General features: G+C 37.3%; 1 protein-coding gene across 1 annotated transcript in view; it reads right to left on the bottom strand.

The window, feature by feature from the left end:
• Positions 1 to 13875: 13875 nt before the first annotated feature.
• Positions 13876 to 15034, bottom strand: part of LOC310642744 (dedicator of cytokinesis protein 4-like) — a gene marked incomplete at its 3' end in the record, with an annotated part of 85124 nt that continues 83965 nt past the window's right edge. Inside the window, exons 14-15 of the mRNA XM_083366633.1 lie at positions 14905 to 14966; positions 13876 to 13935 (exon numbers count right to left, since the gene is read on the bottom strand). Coding sequence (XP_083222759.1) covers positions 13876 to 13935; positions 14905 to 14966 — 122 coding nt within the window. The remainder of the gene's footprint in view (positions 13936 to 14904; positions 14967 to 15034) is intronic.

Raw genomic sequence — 15034 nt, 5'->3', positions numbered from 1 at the left:
CACTACCTGAAGCAACATAAAAATGATATTGTTTGCCTACAAGAAACTCATATTTGTGCAAAAGATCAAAAGTATTTGATTAATTCCCAGTTGGGACTACATTTTATAGCATCTGCTCCAGATAAAAAGAGTGGGGTGGTTATTTATCTAAGAAGAGACTTATCTGCTACATTAATTGAGTCTGATCCACAGGGAAGATATGTTATTATTGAACTATTGCTACAAGGCAAGAAAATTCTCATTATTGGATTATATGCTCCTAATCAACAGCAAAGAAAGTTTTATAAGTTTTTACATGATAGATTAACTCAATTGGATTATAAATCTTTTTATTTTGATGGGTTATTGGAATGGTGTTTTGGATTCAAGCAAGGACAAGAAGGGGTCTTTTAAAAATTCTCCTAACTATTCTAGATTACCTAAAGGGTTTTTTGACTTGAAAGATGACTTGGAATTAAGAGATATTTGGCGGGAGCGAAATTTGGAGGACAGAGATTTTACTTTTTTCTCAGACAGGCATCAATCGTTTTCTAGAATTGATTTTTTTATTACTGGTGATCTTATTTCCAGAGTTAAGAATGTCAAGATTTTTCCTAGAACATTGTCGGATCATAGTCCTGTATGGATGGAGCTATTTAGGGAAGATGGGATAAGAAGAGATTGAATGAAAATTTATTTAGATATGATGTACTTTCAGAGAAATGTATTTGAAATGTATTTGAAAGAGTTTTTTGTTTTGAACATGCATAAAGGAACACCGATTGAAATGGTTTGGGATGCTAGCAAAGCTTATATGAGGGGGATATTGATTCATATGAATAATGGTCATAGGCATAAGCAGATGCAAAAACGTAAAGAATTGGAAGAAGAGATTAAATTGAAGGAGAAAGCTTTTATTTTGAATCCATCAGATAAGCGATTAAGGATTTCAATAAATTTGTTGAAAGAGCAATTTAATATGTTAATGGCAGATCAGGTTGCAACTAATTTGCGATATCCGAAACATAATACTTTCTGTAACGCAAACAAGCCTGGTAGGAAAAAACAGAAGTCATGTACCATAGAGAAAACAGAATTTAAGGGTAAAGAAATATATCAACAAAATTTGATTAAAAAGGGTTTTTTAGATTTTTATGAAAAGTTATATGCTAGCGAGAATATACAAGCTTTAGATATAGATAAATACTTACAGGAAGCGCATATTCCTATGCTTTCATATGAACAACGGGAAGGGATGAATTGTTTAATCACTTCTGAGGAAATTATATTAGCAATTAAACAGTTAAAAGTGGGTAAGGCTCCTGGTACAGATGGCTTAACAGCAATTTATTATAAAACCTTACTTGCAGAGATGGTAGAACCTTTAAAGGAACTATTTAATAATATCCAGGCTGGAGGGGAGGTGCCTCCATCCTGGAGAAGGGCTTTTATATTGTTGATCCCAAAGGAGGATCAAGATCTTACTCAGCCTAAGAATTATAGACCTATATCGCTTTTAAACACAGATTATAAGATTTTTGCAAAAATATTGGCAAATAGATTAATGCTAGTTTTGAAACAAATGGTTCATACTGACCAGTCTGGATTTATAACTGGAAGATATATGAAATATAATGTAAGACAAATAGTTAACTTAATTGAGTATTTGGATAAGAATAACCAAGTCCCTGAGGCATTGATATTTTTGGATGCTGAAAAAGCTTTTGATCAGTTGAATTGGCAATTTCTATTGAAAGTTGTGGACAAGATGAATTTTGGGGATAAATTTTTGCAATCTATTAAGGCCATATGTAAACAACAATTGGCTCAAATTATAATTAATAGGGGATTAACAGATGCATTTAAAATTGAAAAAGGTACAAGGCAGGGGTGTCCCCTGTCACCATTACTGTTTGTCTTAACATTGGAGATTTTATTGATTAAAATTCAGGAATCAACTAAAATAAAGGGAATAAAAATAAAGCAGAATGACTATAGGTTAAGAGCATTTGCGGATGACTTGGTTGTTACATTATCCCAACCGATTCAATCGGTTATAGATTTGATGGAAATCATAATTCAATATGGGAAAGTTTAGGGTTTTAAGGTAAATAATAATAAGACTAAAATATTATCTAAAAATATGTCTATGAATGATAAGGAAATGTTAGTAAAATTGACAGGTTATGAAATAATGAACAAGGTTAAATATTTGGGAGTATATATTACAGCTTCTAATGTGAAATTATATAAGAATAATTATGAGATGTTATGGTTAAAAGTACAAAAGGATTTAAATAATTGGAAAAAATTACAATTATCTTTGTTGGGAAAAATTGCAGCTGTTAAAATGAATGTTTTACCAAAGTTTCTCTTTTTGTTTCAAATGATACCTATTTTGAAAAAGGATGCTAATTTGGATGATTGGCAGAAGGGTATTAATAAATTTATTTGGGCGGGGAAAAAACCGAGAGTTAAACTTAAGATTTTACAAGACGCTCGGGAAAGAGGGGGACTTAAGGTGGACTTAATCTGAAACTATATTATGATGCAGTGGTTTTAACGCTGGTTAGTGATTGGCTCAATTTAACAAATAAAAGTATACTTTATCTTGAGGGATGGGACTTATTATATGGGTGGCATGCATATTTGATTTATGATAAAAAAAAGTTGACAAGGCTTTTAAATCTCATATTTTAAGAAGTGCTTTATTGCGTGTTTGGAAAAAGTATTATTATAAGTTGAATTATAAAATACCAATTTGGGGGATTCCTGGACACACAATAGAGGGTATATCTATGGGTGTGAATTTAGATATGACTTCTTATAAGCAATTACTTAGACTGGTAGGGAATGATTGGCAATTAAGGTCGGTAGCCGAGTTAAAACAAGAAAATATCGTACAATCTTGGTTTCAGTATGCCCAATTGCATGCTAGGTGGAAGTTAGATCAGAAGGTTGGTTTGACACTGATGGATGAAAATTTGGTAAAACAGATTAAAGATCAAACTCGAGCACATATAAAGAGAATTTATAATGCTTTAATAGAATTAGATTCGGAAACGGAATTGGTGAAAGACTGCATGGTAAAGTGGGCTCAAAATATTCAAAAATCGGTCCCATTGGATGTTTGGGAGGTATTTTGGGTTAGAAATGTAAAATTTACTGAAGCCCAAAACTTAAGAGAAAATTTTTATAAAATGTTTTATAGATGGCATTTGGATCCTAAAAAGCTGTCTTGTATGTATTCCAACTTACAGCCCAAATGTTAGAGATGTGATAGTTTGGATGCTACTTACTTTCATATTTGGTGGACTTGTAGAAATATAAAAGTTTTTTGGATTAAAATTTGGTGGAACATCCAAAAGATTTTCAAGAGAAGGATAAAGTTTACTCCACAATTATTTTTATTGGGTGTTATTACAGATTGTGATACTAAAGAAATTAATTTGATGTTGAATTTGATAACAGCTGCAAGGTTATTGGTAGGGCAATATTGGAAGAAGGATTGCCTGCCTACTATAGAGGAATGGACGCTTAAAGTGTCAAATTTAGCAGAAATGGCTAAGATTTCTGCTTACTTGAAGGATCATTCACAAGAAAGATACATTTCGGTTTGGAGAAGATGGATAGATTATATTCAGAAAAAATATGGGACTAAAAAGTTCCATTTAGCTTATGAGTAAACTTTAGATTGTTATAATTTATTTTTTTATAAGTTGGATATTTTTAGAGTGTTTGTAATCATGTTATAGGCGGGTTAAAGTGTATTATGTATTTGGTTATTTAGATAGTTGATCAATGTTAGTTAGTTTGTGATTATTATATATTTGTAACCCTGTAATCAGCTTTGGGAAGTGGGGGAGGGGGAGGGAGGTTTAGGGGTGGGTTGGGGATGGGATAATATTGTAACTTTTATAAAACTCTTTAATAAAAAAAGAAAGAAAAAGACTTAAACGTTTTTACTTGTTTCACTGTGTTTTTATTCATTTTACAAATTGAGCCAGTCACCAAACATGAGCCTACTTCTAGGGTTTAATGTCCAAGGGCTAGAAGGGGCACTAGTAAACAGAGGCTTCTGAGCCCCAAAAGGGGCTGTCATAACAGAGTCGGGGCTAGTAGCAGTTTCATCCTTAACAACCAGAGAATCTTTCAACTTTTCTATTTGCTCTTTAACAGCTGTAGACCCCAACACAGAGGTTGGAACATTCACCTCAGCCATAGCATTCATAAAGTCATCCCAGCCGTTAGGTTTCCGCTTCTCAGTAGGGGCTCGGTGCTGTGAGGCTCCTTTCACCAAGTCTAAAATATTAGTACCAGGAATAGGGACCCCTTTGTACAAAAAGGTACCGCAATCATCCCAGGTTGAGACGTCCTGATGCTGTTTCATTTTGTTCAGCAAAAGTTCTGCACTTTTCCTGTAACGGGTGCTCACACTGCTTAGGATCTCGGCCATCGCTGTGTCCTGCGGAAATGGCTGTGGCAGCTGTTCTGGTAATGTTGGAAGTGGCCGAGGTTCTTCTGGTGGGTAAATGAGATTCAGTCTGTCCTTTTCAGACTCATTTTGCCTGGTTAGTCTTAGATACCTCTGCAATGCAGAACTGTAGAGCTCAATCTTGTCATCCTCACACAAATCAGCTCTCTGAAGAATGGCACGCATCTCAGCATCCAACCGGTTAGTGGCTGTAGCCCCCATAGTAGGGGGCCTGCCCTGTAGTTGCTCCATCTGATAATGCGATACCAGATACATTTTCTCGGCATGATCCATGGTTTATCCAGCTAACAGGCTAGTCAACAGCGGAATAGCTGCCCCTAGTAAGGGACCGATAAAACCACCTGACTGAAGTATGACCTGCTTCTTTTTTTTTTTGAGTGAGACCATTCTGTCACTCAACTTTTTAATGACACCTTTCTTTCTCTTTAGAGACCGGAATTGTGAAGGTTTCAGAGGAAGGTTTCCTTTTAGGGTGTTCAAAGCTATTTCTGCTATTGCCCCCACCAGGTCATTATTAGCATTGCATAAGATGGCTTTTCTCTGTCTTGGTCCGGCCTTTACTAAGATTTTTAAAAGCCCCCAATTTCTACGTACCCTCTCTGACATCTTAAATGAACTAGTGCTAAGATAACTGGGCTACTGTTTTTACACTTCTTTTTCATTGTGTAAACAGCAGGCCAATCAGGTGGGAAGAGGCCTGTTCTCAACCTGTAGGATTCTGGAGTGGTGGATGCCAAATCTACCAAAAGGTACACATGTGGTTTGCAAGTGGCATCTTGGAATACTTCTAAAAAATACTTTGTGTTAGTGGGATACATCTGCCTGGACAGTGTGACAATTTGCATCTGATCACGGGGGTTGCTGAATAAAACCAAATATTTGGAATTCAGAGCTATTGTTCTCATTTTCTTACCTTGAAAAAACAGGTTTTGTAGTATGAGAATAATGCTCAGGTTTCTGTGATTGAACGTACTGTGTAAAAGCCTTCTCTATTTGATTGATCTCACTGGCCGACGCCATGAGATCATCTATCATGGCTAGAGTAATTTGATTTGGTGGAAACAAATCATCATCTTCAAAAGAAGACGGAAGCCCCTCCATAAACTTAATATAAGGAAATTATTAAGCAGTTCTTTGTACAGAGGTTGCCAACAGCTATAAAACCATACAATATTTTGAGGCAATTGAGACAACACGACATCACCATGTTCTAACATTTCTTTGATAAAAAAAGATTTGCCAGAATTGGACGGACCGCTTATAATACAGGAGAAGGGGTGTACAAATTGTACAATATTTTCCACCATCCTTAATAGCCGTAAGGCACCATACAGTAATCTTCACTCTTTAATAATCTTTTATTATACACTACTTTTAGAGTTTTATGGAGGACTCTCGTTTCTAGGGTCCACTGTTTCTTAACCCTAACAATCCCCAACTGTTCTACCCTAATCTCTTTTTCTCTCTCTGCACCAGACGATAATCATCTACCAAATCTTTCAAGCTGTCAAAATTAACCTTATTGCTATTACTGCAGTTTAGTATGATTCCCTTCACCTTTAGCACTGCTTCACCGTTGGACAAAGCATAAGCATACGTTTTGGGACCGGCCGCAACAAACTCTGTTATCATAGTGTTTGGAGGAATCTCACTTGTCAGTTGACCTAAATAATCACCCAAAGGTGGTGTCCACGCCCCCTCTCTACTTATAAAAGTGAATGAATCGGTGTCATGGTACAGGCACCTATCGCCCAGTCCGTCCTTTAGCCTGTATAATTCCAGCCACGCATAAGCTGTTGTAAAGCTGGCAATGAATACATTAGTGCATGTGTTTCTGGTGGGGTGGTTCTTGGCTGTTTTCCATGTCACAACAGCTGTCTCCGTATCCACAAACTCGCATGAGGAAACATCATAATAGGGTACAAAAAGCATTAGCAGGATTCATTCTGAAAAGGTTCTTCTTAGCAGATCAAATGGCTCTGAAGGTATGGGTATGACAGAAGCCAGCAGACGTGACTGTCCCAGTAAGGGACATGCTTTTATACAGGCTGTTGATGTCACAAATTAATCCCATCAGAGTTAGTGAGTTCTTCTCACCTTTTGCAAAACTGCCCCCCCTTACCTCATCAGGAAAACTTGATTGGATAATATCACATGAGCTTTGATTAAATTGTATGTTTATGTTTAACACCTAACAAGTTTAAACAGAGGGCCACCAAAAGAAAAGCATAATACATCTTTCATGTGATTTGTAAAGCACATTTTATTACAAATTTAATAGCGTTAACAGTTTCTTGTAATCAATTTTTGTTATATGAACCTCTTCAGAGACAATGGCAATTCGGCTTCAATCTTTGACATTAATGACAGCGGATTATGCATAAGTGCTATACGACGTATAAATTTCTTGAGCTCACCAAGCAGTGGCGTAGCGTGGGGGGTGCAGGGGGGGCCGGCCGCACCGGGCGCAACATCTGGGGGGGGCGCCCATTAAGCTCGCCGGAGGGGGACGATTCCGCTTCGCCAAGGGTCGGAGGAGCGAGCGAGCGGAGCGTAGAAAGCAACCGCATTCGCTGCGCCCAGCCAGAGCGGGATCCCGTCCTCTCGCGGCTGCGGATTGCCTCCTTTCTCGGGTGGGGGTGGGGAGGCTTGGCGGCGTCTCGCCTCCCTCTCTTTCTCCTGCCGCGGCTCTCCTCCGCTTGGCTCTCAACCTGCAAGCCCGGCCCCCCCGACCCAGCTCCCGCCCCCGTCTCCTCCTTTCCCGGAGGTAAAGGTAACAACTGCAGCTGCCGCACCTGCGGCTGCTTGCTGCTCCTCCTCCTCCTCCTCCTCCTGCTGTATTGACTCTCTGCGGCCACTCGGTTCCCCCTGCAGGAGGCGATCGGGACCGCCCCCCCGACACACGTCGCCAGCAGCGAGAGTTTCCAGCCAGGCCGGCGAATCTTTGGGGTGAGGTGCCAAAGAGAAGGAGGCGGCTTGGCTTGGATAAGCAGCGTCTGGGCAGAAAATAGGTCGGGCACCGCAGCAAGTATGAACTCCTGGGGTTCAGCCTAAGCAGGCAAAGCTGCAGGGTGGGTTGGTTGGCTTTTCTGGCTTTGGAATAACCTTGGGAAGCTGAGGCATTGTAAGTTGGAAGTCATTGTTTGTCGCCTAACATGTTGGGTCAACCCCATGCCACATGCTAAGCCATAAACCGTGGTTGGTATCCAGGGTTTAGGACAAGATGGAGAAAACTAGCCAATTGTGGGATCATAAATCTTGATGAAGCCCATCATCGCTCCATGTGATGTATGCACTCAATCTACAAACGTAGTCAAAGCCTATTCACATCTGTTGTAAGGTCATTCTCTTGTGGGGTTTATCCTGACGTCCACTAAGAGTGGAACAAACATGCCCCATTAACCATTTTCAACGCCATGTCCTCTCTTTGTCTCATCCTAAATCACAGCTGAGGCACTTTAAAGTTGCCTTGTTTCAGTTTTAAACTAGCATTTTCCCTCTTCTCCAGAGACCCTTTTTTGCCTTGAACCTAACTCAGGGGTAGGCAACCTTGGCTCTTTTATGACTCATGGACTTCAACTCCCAGAATTCCTGAGCTAGTGGAAGAGACTCGAGTGCTAAAATCCACGGGTTAGGGGGCGCAAATTACTTGCCTTGCCCCGGGTGCTGACAACCCACGCTACGCCACTGTCACCAAGGGAATCCCCGGTGAAATATAAGTTATTCACTTTGCCAGAAATACTGATGATGACCCAGAGAACATGAGGCATAGAAAGTCTAAAGCATAAGCTGCTAATAAGCTCTATTTCACTGGTTCCATCCACATGGTCTTCATCTGATTGTAGACACCCCATTAAACAATGGTGTAATATTTTAATGATACACGCTTTCAGAATCTGAGGCATGCTGACATTTTGAGATTCCACCGTTTCTAAAACAGGAAATAAGGTAGAATTAGTCTAGCTGTTTCAACTAATCAAAATACTGTTTTCTTAATTTTTATATTTACTTACCTTTTGATGTTTTGCAGAATCTGCAACAACAAGGCTTTATAAGTTTGTTGTCTTCAATGAAGCCATATAGCTCAGGTCCTTTTCTTATTCTACACCCACGCTTGGGTGGTTTGAGGGTCAAATTTATATCAAACAAATCTCCATCAGTATTTGCCATCTTCAAAAGACTGGTGGAATTAAATCGCTAGCTGTTCAGACCTGCCTGTACAATCTCCCCCCGCGCATGCTATGAGATGTCCTTGAGCCTTGCGCCTGTCCAGAATCATGGGGTATGACATGCCCAGGCATGTCCCGAACAAGGCCTAACCCCCTTTTTTACTATCAGGCACAAACACGCATACCCGGATCCACAGCCCTAACATGCCCAAACAAGTCTACCTCCCACCTGGCTAGTTGCCTCTTGCGAGCATTTTAATTCCTGTTAATATTCCTTGTCTTTTTGCTGTAGGGGTGCAGAATAAATTTTATTAAGGCCGTGCTTTGTACGGTTACATGTACATGTGGATTTGAGGGCTCAATTGACAAAATATGTGACACTAGATTTTTACAAAGGTAAAAAACAGCTGCAGGTTTTAAATGGTTTTTCCCCCTACCCTTATTCTTTGTTTTGAATGTTCATAGAATTAGTCTAGGGTTAAGCTAATCATGTACCCAGAGGGTTGCCTGCTTTGACATTGATGGAGTTAGGTTCAAGACGCATTATCTGAAAATAGGGCTGCTAAAAAGCATTTTATTATTATTTCCCAGCTCCCCAAAGTTTTTGTTTCACAAAAGCAGAGCCCTCTGTTAATTATTTACTTTATTTAGCTTATTCTGTTTGTTTTGAATGTCCATAGAATTAGTCTAGGGTTAAGCTAATCAATGACTGCCTTGACATTGATGGGGTTATGTTCAAGACGCCTTATCTGAAAATAGGGTTGCTAGGGTTACTCTTGCTTATCCTGATGGGCTTAGGGCTACACGTCACTTTTGCTCACCTTATCTGAAAATAGGCTGGTTACTTCCGCATAGGGCCATGATCTGCTGACATAATCAATACCACATGGGTTTGTTTACTTTGATGACGTCACTGATCAAAAGTGGTGATAATTTTCATTTAAAAAAGGTATACACTATAACTACTTAGATGGTTGCAGATGGGCCGACATGCACACCTCCCAAATCTCAACTATGTATTGTGTGGAGATATGTGTCTTGCCTACAGATTGATTGATTTGACTTCCTGCTTTATAGTTTGAGTAATATTTGCAGAAGTATAAGTACGACAACTTTGTAATCATTTCCAAATAACACATACTGTATGTTCCCTGACATTCAGTGACACAGAAGTCTAATGCAGCCTTCAGCTGTCAAGTTTCTTCTTCCCTATTTTTATAGTAATGTGTTAAAAGCAACCCCCCTATCATTTTTGGAAGCTGCAAAAGGATACGGTGGGGGAAAGCTTCAGGACGTTGCAGATAGACAGACAGAGGACAATGGTGTTGGAGGGGATCAAGTCACAGTTTCATCGGTTGCTGCAGGAGGCCAGAAGATGACGCGTGCCGCCCTAAGAAGAGCGAGACGAGAGCAAGAGCAAGATCAGCAGAAAGTTATGGAATCTTCAAAGTGTGCTTACAGTGAAGATGTGGGAGGAGAGCGGTCTAAAGAAGTTTTGGGGGTCATGACAGAGGTGCTCCAAAAGTTTTGGGGCGTTAAGATTGCTGATTAATTTTTAGATTAGAATGTCAATGGAGTAAAATTATTATAGAGGAGAAAGAAAGTTTTTTTCTTTTTGTTAATATTTTACACAATTTAAGATTGCTTGCTAGAAAAGTATATTAGGGTTATGGACTTAAAGTATGTGTTGAACTAAGAATGGGTATGTAAGCTCCTAATTAACAACAAGTTGTCTTAGAGATTGCCTAAATCTTTTTTTATATATACTCTTTGTATTTGAACTTTTATTTGAACTTAAGGATGATTTGGAACTGCGAGACATTTGGCGTGATACATGCAAGAACTATTTTTGATCATAGTTTAGTTTGGTTGGAGATTATTAAGATTAACAGAGATAGGCGCTTTTGGCGTGTAACTGAGAATTTGTTTGGAAATTAGAGAAAGGTGGGAGAATGCAAATAGCAGGTGAAAGTTTTTTTGTTTTTTTTCTTTTCTTTTTTCTTTTTTTTGAAATTAATATGAATAAGGACTGGGATTAAGAACTTTATTTTGAGTAAAGCTCTTTTTCTGTTTTCCTCTTTTTTTCTACTTTATTTGTAATATTAATATTGTTTGTATTCATTTTATATGAGCTAGAGAGAGATAGAATTTATAGTTTATTGTTGATAACATAGGGGTGTTTATGTTTGTTTTTTGATTTTATGCCCTGTATTTAGCTCTGGGAAGTCGGGGGGGGAGGAGGGAGTGGGGGAGAGGGATAGGGAGGGTTGGATAGGGGTGGGGGAGGGGGGGATTAAAGTCAAAATGTATTGTAAAACTTTTTAAATAAAAAAAAAGTTTCTTCTTCCCAGAATTGTCATTTCATTGTTCTATATAACCAAATGCTTTTCTGTATTTGAAATATTCTCATCCAAATTGAATTATGCAATTATTTCACAGAATAACAGCAAGAGGATCTTTAAGAGGTGAAATCATTTTTACAAGTATTGTACTGACCGATAGATTTCTGATCTCAATTCAAAGTGCCAGACATAAATTCCTAAATACCATGGTAACCAACCATATCAAAAGATACAGCCTGTGCAGCTGGATTATCCAGAGCCCCTGCTTAAGATCCCAGCCTGACATAAGGTACATTCGAGGAAGCAGGCCTTCTTGGTTGTACCCCTGATGATACATATGATGCTCCTGGTCCTCAGATGCTAAATACATACATTGGTGGGTTTTCATTTATTTCACACTTAGTGACAATAGAAACATGCTACTTGATTTTATGTGGTTTTCTTGTTATTTATTGCAGTTTTGGACAGAGTTTATCACCCAGATTCATTTGACTAGGGTATCATGAAAATGTTAATAAATAAGATAAATTATGGAATTGTGCTGGAGAGAGGAAACAAAAAAAGATATTGGAATTTATCTGTGTTTCTTAAAATCATATATGAAGCTTAATAAAAAAAACTGTCTATTTTAACTTCCTCACAAATGGAGTTATAATGCACCACTCAGCAGAAAATAAAACTGGACAATGAATTTCAATCAATTTTATTTTGTATTTACGGTTTCTCAACAACCAATATCATTATCTGTAAACAAACATTAAAATGTTTTGCTGCTAAGCAGACGTCAGTAATATGTACACATGAGTAAAAATTTTGCTTACTGTCAAATATATTTTTAAAATAGACAAGCAAAATATAATACTGATTCAGTCTAAGCTGAAGCACCAGGCAAACACTGATTTAATTCTAAATATAATATAGGAAGGGATCAAAGTAGATCTGTTATCCAGTTTATGACAGTTTATTTAAATTGCAACATATTTTAAAAGCATAAATATGTAATTAACGATTCCAAAAATGTAGTTATGCAGACAAAAAAAACGTTATGATCAAGCAAGTTCAGAAATCTCAGACCTCAAAATCAGCCACCTATAAACCTAAATTTTATCCCTTTTTCCCAGTTGTAAACACTTTTGCTAAACATAGATTATTTTTGACATTCAAAGATAGAATCAATATGGCAGAATTATTGTTAAAAACATATATGTACAAATATTACTCCCTGTGTCCCTGTTCCCCCAATTACATAAAGTATTTGGCATAATTATAACAATCTTACTGCATACACAACCATTTGCTTTCCTCCCCCAAACATAATTGTTCTTCTTATTAAAATTAACCAGTTATGTATAAAAATACTTGAACATTTATTATATAAAACTTCTATAGCTACCGTTAACAGCATATACCTGCTGAGAGTTTCTCATTGAGGGAATTAAAAAATGGTCAATAATGTTCCAGTTAAGCTATCAATAAGGTAAACTGATAAAATCAACACAAGTTTCCCAACAAAACAGGGTGGTAACTGTAATGGTACGATTTAATTTTGTGGGGGGGAGGGGGAAATAAGAAAGAAAAATTGCCTATACGCTTGTTTTTATGTTTAGTTTATACAATTATAGAAGTAAGTGTGAGCTTTCAAAAAACAGGAGCTTTCTAGCAAAATGCCAATTAGGGCTCCATATGAGAGATGAGTAAAAGCACTTTTCAGAAAAAAAACATTTGCAGGGTTGGGGCTGAAATCTGGATTACTTTTAGTTGCCAGCAAGTTTTCAGTTTGTGCCCTAAAAAGTTCTCTCTTCCCACCATCTAAACCACTATCCCTTAAATTACTTATTTACTCCACATTTTTCCAGTGGAATATACAGCAACAGAATGGAAGAACTTCTATTCAGAAAGTTTATATATAATTAAAAAACAAGTCTGAATCTTGTCTTTAAATATTTGCTGCTTCAATTAATTCTAGTTGTAAATAGCCTTATTCTCCTGAACCATTTGCTTGCACTCAATTGCTTTCAGCATTTTCATCTTTGAGTCTGACAGTGTTTTTTTTCTTGATTCACAATTAAAATAATGTATTCATTTTGGCCATTAAAATAATCCACAGACTCAGTTTTTGTGTCTGAAATCATGTCTATTTAAAAAAATAACTTTATATTTTGTTACATTTTCTATAATACAATAATTATTAACGTTTCTTATCTTCAGGGAAGTGTAAATTGCACCTATCTAAAATAAAATAAAAGGGAGGGGGAAATTATACAAGTATGTAAACTAACCATTATCAGAATGCTAGAAAAAAGGTCTCTAAGAGACAAGTATACATATAAATATTGAATAAGATACAGTAACATGACAGTAAAAAGAAAGCAAGCCAAACATTTTTTTCTGGAAATTCAGCTACAACATCCTTGTAATAGGGTCTTTTCCAGTGCAATGTCATCACAAACCACAAGAGCTTTATTGGATTCATTAACTTCAAACCAAATTTTATTCTATCAGAAAGTACACTGTTGCACTAATATGAGACTGTCAAGGGGAAGTATACTTTGATATTGTTTAAACAGCTAGGCTCCAGGTTCAAATTTAAATGCAGAATCACATTTGCTGTATGCTATTCTAAATATAGTATTTTCAGTCTCATTGCCTCTAGGTTCTGGCTTTTTAAGCTAGTACTTAAAATTAAATACTTAAAGTTAAGAAGTTTTTAAAAATTACCAGAAAGAAAATTTGTGACAAATATTAAAGTGCCTATATTAGATATGTTTTTCATTTTAAACATTCAAAAACTGACTTTTTGACTTTTATTTATAACTGAGAGACTTTTCGTGGAAGAGGTTTAGGTCGAGGGACCTGTTCCATTCTCTTGCTATTCTCCAAATTGCTTGGTCTAACCAACAAAGGTTTTGGGGGTAACGCTGGTGGATCTGTAGGAATGGGAATGGAAAGGCTGTGAGGTAGTGGGACAGGACGCCTCAGAGTCCGCTCATAAACACTATAAGGCGGAGGAGTCTTGCTCTCTTTTCTTATTGGCTCTTCAGAAATGTTGCAATTAGAAAGAGGAACTGGATGTTCATTGATGTGACTTTCAAAACCAGATGTTTCAGATGTGCTACATCGACTAAGTGAAGAAATGCCACTGCTGTAACTTCCAGACAAGACTGGAGAGTTGGAAATGAGCCCTGACAAATGGTAGTCCATAGAAGACGGTGAAAATGATTGAACAGAACCCTGCATTTAGAAAAGAAAAAATCAGTCTGGAAATAGAAAGAAGGGACTAAGAGGGAAAAGTAGAGGAACATGCCTTTACATTAGTTCTGGGTCCCTGTTATTGTCCCTGTTATAACAATACTTATAACATAACAGTTCTGTGGCTTGAACATCAAAAATTAAATGGTGCTCATTCACTGATACTATAAAACCTTGAATTACTGTGGTTTGTATCTACTTTTAAATTACAACCTCCCATCTATATTTGTGTTATTTAGTATATCAGACCACAAAAAGCTAATATAATAGACAAGTTAACTACGCAATATTGCTGGTGCCTTCAAAAAAGAAAGAAAGAAAGAAAGAAAGAAAGAAAGAAAGAAAGAAAGAAAGAAAGAAAGAAAGAAAGAAAGAAAGAAAGAAAGAATCCCACCACTGGATATGCTGTTGTGTTACATTATAGTGTAGAGTGAGAGAAATCAAGATTAAGATTCAGCCTATTGTCTTTTATGGACCTTTACATGATCTGTTCATTTATCACAACAGAAATGACTAAAAAGCTTAATTCTTTAATCCCATCACACAGCACAAATTGGAAAGGCATAAATACATTATGTTTTGAAGCTGAAAAGTGAGCCACAATTAATGTAAATCATGAGAAATAAACAGTGTAGTTCTGCTTCTAAATGTATTGAAGGCAAAACAGTACCTTCAATGGAGATCTTCCAGCAGAAGAAAGGGAAACTGAGGTTATGTGTCGAGCTGGTGATGCTGTAGAGAAAATCATTTTCACATGAATTAACATAGTTTAGAGTAAGTGAGGGCTGTGATGGCTTGAT

This window comes from Vipera ursinii (genome assembly GCF_947247035.1).
Source record: "Vipera ursinii genome assembly, chromosome: 6".
Lineage (NCBI taxonomy): Eukaryota > Metazoa > Chordata > Lepidosauria > Squamata > Viperidae > Vipera > Vipera ursinii.
The sequence above is the reverse complement of the archived record's forward strand: the minus strand, read 5'-3'. Positions and strand labels throughout refer to the sequence as shown.